At 36.8% G+C, this 10609-nt stretch overlaps 2 protein-coding genes across 2 annotated transcripts; both read right to left on the bottom strand.

Moving 5' to 3' along the window:
* Positions 1–357: 357 nt before the first annotated feature.
* LOC142164939 (uncharacterized) lies at positions 358–1454 on the bottom strand. The gene is made up of 2 exons (XM_075223618.1): positions 1399–1454; positions 358–1009 (listed from the first exon to the last, which is right to left on the bottom strand). Coding segments are annotated over exons 1-2 (492 nt in total). The 5' UTR covers positions 1400–1454; the 3' UTR covers positions 358–518.
* A 7385-nt stretch (positions 1455–8839) lies between these two features.
* LOC142164938 (uncharacterized) lies at positions 8840–10209 on the bottom strand. The gene is made up of 2 exons (XM_075223617.1): positions 10044–10209; positions 8840–9491 (listed from the first exon to the last, which is right to left on the bottom strand). Coding segments are annotated over exons 1-2 (492 nt in total). The 5' UTR covers positions 10045–10209; the 3' UTR covers positions 8840–9000.
* Between the last annotated feature and the right edge of the window lie 400 nt (positions 10210–10609).

The raw sequence follows: 10609 nt of genomic DNA, 5'->3' as shown, positions 1-10609 counted from the left end.
CTCGGACTCAACGCCACTACTGATTTAGTTATTTGTTTCATTTTTAATTCATTTACCTAATATTCTTGATAATTTGTATTAAATCAATTCACATATTATAAAACCACATATAAATTCAATTATTATCAATTTTAAGGGTAAACAGAAATAATGGGCATTTCCGTAATGGCAAAATAAAGGTTATGGTCAATTAGCTTTGGGTACTAAAATCACACATTGCGTTTAACTGAAAGTTAGATGTGCTCATTTGAATAATACGAGGACTAAAGCTGGAATAATGCAATATCGAACCAAAACTGCTAGTTGCCCTTAATTTTTCTTTTCATAGTCGTGTGTGTTTGTATCTAAAACTCAAAATTGATAAAATCAGGAATACCTATATAACATTATTCAGTGAAAAAAAGTTCATTAGAGAATATGGGTTGCAACAATTTCCCTCTTTTTATTTTTATTTTTATTCTAAACCTATATTTGAGCAAAATCCGGTGAAAATTGTGATCACCAAAAAAAGGCCTTATTCAATTTTCAATAGTAGGATCAAGAGTCGCCACTACTCCCACTCCATAGCCTTGACCAGCTCCGCCACCAAAACCATTTCCACCGTCTTCACCGCCGCCGCCTCCTCCTCCTCCTCCGCCACCGCCACCACCACCTCCATTGCTACCTGATCCACTACCCCCGCCAATTCCAAACCCCCTACCAGATCCACCATTCACACCTCCTCCTCCGCCACCGCCGCCGCCACCGCCGCCGCCGCCAGCACTGCCTGGTCCACTATAAAAGCCACCTCCACCTCCAATTCCCCAACCGTTTCCACCATCTGAACCTCCTCCTCCGCCGCCGCCTCCACCGCCGCCGCCGGCAACATTTCCGATAATTTGGTCAATTCCGCCAAAGCCGAGGATATTTCCGGATGGAAATTGTAGAAGCTTCCTCGCAAATGTTGTTTGCACAAAAACACAGACAATACATAAAAGAACCAACCTGCTACTCATCTTTGCACTTGCCACTGCACCATAAATAACACAGGTTAGTTATTACTATTCAAAATGTGGGAAGGAAGCGCAAGAATTTTTTTTAAAAATAAATAAAATCAGTTTTCCTATGGCAAAATCACAATTTCATCGTATTGCAGTTAGCGATGATGCGCAATAAATTGGAGTCAGCTATACAAATCATATTTTTTCGTTTAAACTCAACTTATGTAATCCAAATAAAAATCAAATGTTTAAACACTATTTGATGATGTGCCCATTCTATATTGTCAAGTAGTAAAAGTTGACTGTATAAACACTATAGTTACTACAGAAAGTAGAAAGATTAAACGTAATTATATTACATTTTTAGCAGTAATATAAGCAACATAAACAACAAATTAAGATGAGAATGGCTTCTTACTTTGGCTCTTCTCGTATGTGTGTTTTGCACTGAAATAACCTCAGAGAAGACCTAAACAATAGGATGAATAATTTGAGATGTTTAGGACGAGTTTAAATACTATAGAGTAGTGGTAAAGTAACAGTACATGGTTGGGGATTGTTAATGAATGTAATTAATCACTTGTCCAAAATGGAAACACCATTAGTACAAAATTGAATGTGGTTAATTAAATAGGAAGAGTTACGTTATGGTAATTAGTAGCTTAATAACCTACATGGTATATTACTCTATTCTGTGCACTGTGGAACAACTTTACTGGTATTCTTATCCCAATTGATGAGACAAACTAACCAATCATTAGAAGACCAAGTTCATGGTCCCAAAACTAGCAGTATAAGTCATAAGCTCTACAGAGTATTGCTAGAAACTCTTTAATACAATTGTTTTGAAATAAGGATAAATAGTACAATACAAAAACAGGAAGATGACTCCGAAGCCTACGAACGCAGCAGCAGGTTTACCTTGAGTCTCCTCAGCAACAATCCACACGGCTAGCTAACGATCAACTGACTTTGAATTATCTTGGATTTGCACAAAAATTGCAGAAGTGTAGTATGAGTACACCACAGCGGTACCCAGCAAGTATCAAGACTAACATCGGTGGAGTAGTGACGAGGAACAATCAAAACACCTACTGGACTAAATAACCTGAATGAATATAAGTGTAGAAACAATAGAATACGATATCCATATAAGGACTACGCATAATGACAATTATAATAATACGGTAATTGCAGTAAGAAAAGGAAAACAACAACTAGCAGCGAAATACCATAATTATGACACCGTAGAGTGAGCGGAACTCAGTTTAAATCTGGTGATCACAGATAAAGGAAAGGCAAGTAGCAACTCAACAAAAACGACCGCTTTCACACCAAGTCTGAGCCAATAACCTTCACGAGGTAGCGAACCTCAGAATATTCACAATTTACGGGTCCCAATTCCCGAACCCTAAACACTTGGCATCCTGCGCACCCACTACAAATTTATAATCACACTGGCGACTCACGTACCAATAGAGCCATACTCACATAGAAAGCAAGTAAACAAGGGTGTGCACCAATACTCAACAATATCAAATCATCCTCTTAACCGATAGGAGTGATTAACTACATGTATGCTTGTGCAAGTGTCCTAGCATAGTTCATGCCAGCTAGTAAGTATAGGGAAAATGGAGAAAACGTAGAATATTTCTCCACAATTTTCAACAAGACAAAACTCATACAGGTAGGTATGCTACTACACAAATATCAACAACAAAAATGCCCCCAGGCCATCACAAATCAATCCCTGACATAACCCACCTTTTCTCGCCACGTGCGAAATTAGTAAAGTAAATGCCCGCCTTGTCTCGCCACACGTGCATAATAATGTTCCCACCTTGTTTCGCCACATGCGCAACCCCCCCACTATATATATTTATATATATCCCGCCTTGTCACACCGCATGTGCAAATATCAATAGTAACAATACCACGACAGAAACCTCGTGCAACCCGATAATATCGCACGGTTGAAACCACGTGCATCACAACAACAATACCACAACAACAATGACAATAATATAGGAGTACGACAATTAAATCAACTCAGAAATTCTGGAACTCAAAGAAACAGAAGAACTAATTCACAAGAAATAGCCACAATAGAGAATGCTAGACATAATAAGAACAACTCAACAAGGGAGAAAATAATATGTAACAACGGTCCCACAAGGTACAGTTCAACAACAAGGGAGATAATCACGAGTCAATAATTTCAATTAAGGATAAGTCAACTATGATAAAAGATAACTAGCTTCATTTAGGATTTAGTACTCACGAAAGAGGTACAATAATTACAATTAAGGATAAGCAACGGAAAGGATAATCATGACCTCAATTAAGGATAAACAATTACATAAGAGATAATAATAATTCAGATAAAGATAAGCAGTTAGAAAAAGATAGCTTGGCAATAGAAGAAGTAAAAATATTCAGTTAAGTCATATAAGGGTCAAATAGGCAATATGAATGGATCATGAAGCAATTAATTCCAATTAAAGCAGGTAGAGCTGAAATTAGTAATTAAGAAAACTTAATAATAATGAAAACAACTTCATACTCAGTGAATACAAGGGCCTAAGAACCCTAAAAGGCCAACTTTCAACAAATAATCCCGAGCACGTACTCGTCACCTCGGGTACACGGAATTCACAAGATACAAATAGCATAGAAGACTCAAATCCTAAGGGGTAGTTCCCCCCACAAGGTTAGGCAAGATACTTACCTCAAAAAAGACAAACCGATACTCAAAAATGAACTCTTCGGTTAAATAACCTTCGGACGGCTCAAATCTAGCCAAAATAACTTCAAAGCATAAATAAAACTCATAAGAAACTACTCCGGATCATAAAGTCTCAATCCTTATCAAAAACTACTATCAAGCCAAAAGTCGACCCCCGGACCCGCACCTCGGAACCTGACAAATTTCACAAAACCTGAACACCCATTCCGATACGAGTTCAACCATATAAAATTATCAATTTTCGATACCATTTGGTCCCTTAAATCATCATTTTTCATTTTGAAAGTTCTTTTTTTACAATTTTCCCCAAAATTTCCTTTAGTTTCTCATGAATTTGATGTTAAATTTGATATATAATTACAAAATATAATTGAAAATTAATTAGAGGTAATTACCCAATGATTGTAGATGAAATTCCTCTCTCAAAATCGCCCACTCTCAGACCTAGGGTTCAAAATATGACAAAATAAAGCTAAAACTCGGAATGCCCAACTATTAGCAGGCTGCAGATGTCGCATTTGCTACATGGGTCCGCAAATGCGGACAAAACATCACAAAAGCAAAAAATGGGGGTTTCTGCTAAGGTTGCATTTGCGACCAAATACTTCGCAAATGCGAACAGAAGAACTTCGCAAATGCGAGGAGTTCTTCGCAAAAGCAAACTCCTGCTCAGCAACCCAGGTTTGCAAATGCAAGGCTGATTCGCAAATGCGATAGTTGCATTTGCGACCAAAACGTCCTGAATGCGATGAAACGAGAACCAGCACACAAAAAGTTAACAAAACACTCCGAAGATAATCCGAAACTTACCCGAGCCCCTGAGGCTCCAAACCAAACACCCACACAAGTCTAAAAATATAACACAAACTCACTCGGCGATCAAAATATCGAAATAACCTTTAGAACTACGAATCGGATGCCAAAACACAGGAAATTCACAATGAACTTCAAGAACTTTTAGAATCGCAACCAAGTGTCCGAACCATACCAAATCAACTCCAAATGACACCAAATTTTGCAGGCAAGTCCCAAATAACATAACGGGGCTATTCCAACTTTCAAAATCGTATTCTGAACTCGATATCACCAAAGTCAACTCTTGATCAAACTTCTTCGCCTTCCAAACTTTAACTTTTCTAACTTTCGCCGAAATGCTTCAAATTACCCTGCGGAACTCCAATCCCAAATCCGGACGCACGCCTAAGTCCAAAATTACCATACGAAGCTGTTGGAATCATCCAAGACCGATTTCAGAGTCGTTACACAAAAGTTAAATTTCGGTTAACTCTTACCACTTAAGCTTCCAAAACTAGAATCATTCTTCCGATTTAACTCTGAATCATATGGTAACTGAACTCGGTCACACACGCAAGTCATAACACATAATACAAAGTTGCTCAAGACCTTATGCTACTGAATGTGACTTAAATTCTTAAAACAACCGGTCGAGTCATTATAATATTTTAAAATAATATTTTTATATTCAAACTATACAAAACCGTATTATAAGTTGTAGTTTTCTAATGTCAATTTGATAAAAAAATACATTTTAAAATATTGATCATATTTCACATAACTAATATTGAATTACATTTTAAAAATCGATACATTGGGGAGCCGGCTAAACTGGCTGCAGGGTCACATTGCTTGATAATTAACATGATTTTTGGTTGTGAAGAAGTAAATGGGGTGACTCTTTCAGCAGCAAAGAAAATGAAGATATCGGTAACTCATGGCAAGATAATCCGAGAAGCTTCAGAAGACGATGACATAACCTTTACGGAAGAGGATGCTGATAGACTTCCTCTACTGCTCACTGATGCTCTGGTAATATCTCTTAACGTCTTAGAGTTTAAAATTAAACACGTGTTGGTTGATCCACATAGTTCAGCTAATATCATATAATGGAGAGTTTTGGAGCAAGCTAAGTTACCTGGAAACAACACACTTCCGGCAACAAAGTAGGCGGGTTTAGCCTAACAAGTGTAATGACTCGGGGATAGATTCTACTATCCACGCATGCCGAAGGCGTAACAAAGACAACTTTGTTCGAAATGGTATATGGAGACATGGGATGCAACGTGATCCTTTGAAGGCCATAGATATATGAAATGAAGGTTTTGCCGTTAAATTATCATCAATTGTTGCAGTTTCCCACACCGGAAGGGGTCAAACAAATTAGAGGAGATCAACCGGCTGCTAGAGAAATGAATGTAGTTACCTTGTCCAGTAGCAAGGGGAAAGAAATAAGCAAATAGCAACTACAGGAGCTGGCGCCCTCTTCCATCATGATTGAAGATAATAGAGAAGATGAGTCATCGAATTCCTATCAGGTACCGAAATCGTTGCAGGCACCAGGGGAAACAGACGCAACCAAATCTACTGCAGAGGAGCTCGAACAAGTTGCCTTATTTAGGGATTTCTTAGAAAGGAAATTCCACTTAGGAATGGGGTTGATCCCCGAACTAAGATTAAAAATTATTCATTTTCTTAAATCTAACGTCGATTATTTTGTATGGTCATATTCTGATATGATAGGTATCCCATTGGAAGTGGATGTCCACAAGCTAAGTTTGGACCCTAACTTCCCTCTGGTAAGGAAGAAGAAACAACCGATTGCAGAGGTAAAAAATAAGTTTGTCAAAGAAGAGGTAACCCGATTACTGAATATAGGTTCAATTCAAGAGGTAAATTACCCCGATTGCTTAGCTAACATAGGAGTAGTTCCCAAAAAGAATAATAAATTTAGATTGTGTATAGACTATAAATATTTGAATAAGGCAAGCCCTAAGGATTATTTCCCGTATAATCGATGCTACGGTCATGCATGAGTTAATGAGCTTTCTTGATGCATATTCCGGGTATAATCAATTTAGAATGCACCGGAAAGATCAAGAAAACCCCTCGTTTATCACAAAATTTGACACATACTACTATAATGCGATGCCTTTCGAGCATAAGAATGCCGGAGCTATTTATCAAAGGCTCGTTAATAAAATATTTGAAAACAAATTGGTAAAACAATGGAGGTATATATTGATGATATGTTGGTCAAGTCTCTTAATGTAGGAGATCATTTATCTCATCTACAAGAGACGTTTGACATTCTGAGAAAGTACAACGTGAAGCTCAATCCTGAAAATGTGCTTTCGGAGTTGGTTCCGAAAAGTTCCTAGGGTTTTTGGTCTCTCAAAGAGAAATTGAAGTAAACCCCGATAAGATCAAAGCCATCGAGGATATCCCCGATCATTGACAAGTGTGAAGGAGGTGCAAAGGTTGACTAGAAAGTTGGTGACCCTAAGCGGGTCTATATCAAGATCCTCGCAAAAATGTCATTATTTCTTTTCACTCTTGAAAAAGAAGAATGTTTTCGTGTGGACTTCGGAATGCCAACAAGCATTGAAATATCTAAAAAGGTAATGTCTAGTTTACATATAAAAGGAGAATCATAATAGCTGAGTTGGTCGATTATTTGAATGTTCACCTTATTGATAACATAAGGGTATGGTTCCCATCTTGTAATCTCCCTTTTATTTCCCCTATACTTATGTAATAAGTAAATTTAAAAAGTACATCAAAAATGAAAGTTTTGGAACCCGCTAAAAAATGGAGTAGTATCTAAATTATTCAATTAACACTTTTGATCCTCGTGAAATTTTGCTTTTCCAGTTGTAATTTTTGTAGTATTTTACGTAGTACATTTAAAAAGGGTAGCACGGTGTATGAATTATCTGCATTCACCATTGGGTTCAGGAAATGACCGTATCTTAAGGGAGTTTGATGTAGGCATATTATTTTAATACAAGCATTAATAATTGATTCCACGACTCGAACATGTGATTGATATGTCACATGAAAATAATTTTATAGTTGCTCCAAGACTCCTCTTCACTTAATACGTTTAACCTTCAATTAAATCAAAGACTATGTGATTCTAGTCCCTAAAGATAGTTAATGTTAATTTTTGTTTTGAATTCCAAAAATGACCATGAGATTTCCTATTTTTTGGTGTTTGTAAAGCAAAGAATTAAAAAACTCTAAAATTTAAAACTAAAACCGCAAAATAGATCGGACGGATTAAGTTTTAATTGATGCCCAACGGAAAGCAAAGTACACCGACCTTGAACCATTTCTACTACTCCATAGATTTGGCCGTTCTTGTTAAAATTTTATATTTACTTCTTTAACAATTTCAAAGTTCAAACTCACAAAAGAGGACAAAAGTTATATATGGATAAAATCGGGACTAATGAGCATCCTGATTTTTCAGTAGGTCAAACCGTCAAACGAAGTTACGGCGTAATTATATGGAGTCGGAATTGAAGCTAGGAACTTCTCGTACTAAGGCCCGAACGGAGTGCTTACCATCGGACCCAACAAAACAATACCCCCTGAATCCAGTACGAGCTCCAAGACCTCGGAAAGCACCACACACGGTTGCACACAACTAACAGAGGGGTGTGATATCCGCGCCCAACCGGATATTACGGCGCAGATCTCAACCGATGTCGGTAGCATATCCGTAATTGATGTACAAAAGGGGATTTTTACCTTTTTATAATTGTATTAAGGTTAAAACTCCCGTATTATATAAAGGAAAAATTTATTATTTAATAGACTATAACACGCATACCAAGACAATACAAACTTGTTTCTCTGTTTTCTAGTTATTGAAAGGTTATTATTTTAATTATAGCTCTTCACACACGTTTGATTCCGAATCGAGAACAGAACTGTTGCCAAGCTTAAATTCGAGCTCGGACTCAACGCCACTACTGATTTAGTTATTTGTTTCATTTTTAATTCATTTACCTAATATTCTTGATAATTTGTATTAAATCAATTCACATATTATAAAACCACATATAAATTCAATTATTATCAATTTTAAGGGTAAACAGAAATAATGGGCATTTCCGTAATGGCAAAATAAAGGTTATGGTCAATTAGCTTTGGGTACTAAAATCACACATTGCGTTTAACTGAAAGTTAGATGTGCTCATTTGAATAATACGAGGACTAAAGCTGGAATAATGCAATATCGAACCAAAACTGCTAGTTGCCCTTAATTTTTCTTTTCATAGTCGTGTGTGTTTGTATCTAAAACTCAAAATTGATAAAATCAGGAATACCTATATAACATTATTCAGTGAAAAAAAGTTCATTAGAGAATATGGGTTGCAACAATTTCCCTCTTTTTATTTTTATTTTTATTCTAAACCTATATTTGAGCAAAATCCGGTGAAAATTGTGATCACCAAAAAAAGGCCTTATTCAATTTTCAATAGTAGGATCAAGAGTCGCCACTACTCCCACTCCATAGCCTTGACCAGCTCCGCCACCAAAACCATTTCCACCGTCTTCACCGCCGCCGCCTCCTCCTCCTCCTCCGCCACCGCCACCACCACCTCCATTGCTACCTGATCCACTACCCCCGCCAATTCCAAACCCCCTACCAGATCCACCATTCACACCTCCTCCTCCGCCACCGCCGCCGCCACCGCCGCCGCCGCCAGCACTGCCTGGTCCACTATAAAAGCCACCTCCACCTCCAATTCCCCAACCGTTTCCACCATCTGAACCTCCTCCTCCGCCGCCGCCTCCACCGCCGCCGCCGGCAACATTTCCGATAATTTGGTCAATTCCGCCAAAGCCGAGGATATTTCCGGATGGAAATTGTAGAAGCTTCCTCGCAAATGTTGTTTGCACAAAAACACAGACAATACATAAAAGAACCAACCTGCTACTCATCTTTGCACTTGCCACTGCACCATAAATAACACAGGTTAGTTATTACTATTCAAAATGTGGGAAGGAAGCGCAAGAATTTTTTTTAAAAATAAATAAAATCAGTTTTCCTATGGCAAAATCACAATTTCATCGTATTGCAGTTAGCGATGATGCGCAATAAATTGGAGTCAGCTATACAAATCATATTTTTTCGTTTAAACTCAACTTATGTAATCCAAATAAAAATCAAATGTTTAAACACTATTTGATGCAGGGGCGAAGGTACATAGTCTTGGTGAAAAATTATATTGTATGTATAGGTAAAATATTGGATTTTAATAGTATATAAAACACCTTTTATCCGAGATTTTTTTTTACTTATTTCAAGTTTGAACACTCTAAATGAAATTCCTGGTTTCACCACTTATTTAGTGATGTGCACATTCCCTTATATCTTGTCAAGTAGAAAACATTAACTGTATAAACACTATAATTACTACAGAAAGTAGAAAGATTAAATGTAATTATGTTGCATTTTAGCAGTAATATAAGCAACATTAACAATAAAGAAGAAAATGGCTTCTTACTTTGGCTCTTCTCGTATGTGTGTTTTGCACTGAAATAACCTCAGAGAAGAGCTAAGGAATTGGATGAATAATTTGAGATGTTTAGGACGAGCTTAAATACTATAGAGTAGTGTTAACGTAACAGTATATGGTTAGGAATTGTTAATGAAAGTAATTAATATCACATTTACAAAATGGAAACGCCAGAAGCATAGAACTGAATGTGATTAAGAAGACTTACGTGATCGTAATGTAATTAATTGTGAAAGGAAAAACGTACATGTTCTATTAGACACTAGTTAATTAGTCCGCGCTTTGCGCGGTCAGATATTTTCTTTACTTTCTGCAAATATAATTGAAGGTTGAGAAATGAAAACTTTTATAGTACTATAAATAAGAAACAAATATATTATATAAGATATACCTTACAAAATACATGAACACGCGCATGCATACACATATATTCCCCTAAATTAATACTCTATAATATTTTTTAAATATTTATTATAGAGATAACAAATTAATCGAAATTAGTTTTAATAACTTGTATGTGCAAGCGAAGAGAAATTTACAAAGAATTAGCGTGG

Source organism: Nicotiana tabacum, chromosome 10 (assembly GCF_000715075.1).
Source record: "Nicotiana tabacum cultivar K326 chromosome 10, ASM71507v2, whole genome shotgun sequence".
In the NCBI taxonomy this organism is placed as follows: Eukaryota; Viridiplantae; Streptophyta; class Magnoliopsida; order Solanales; family Solanaceae; genus Nicotiana; species Nicotiana tabacum.
Note: the sequence above shows the minus strand (reverse complement) of the source record. Positions and strands in the feature narration are given on the sequence as shown.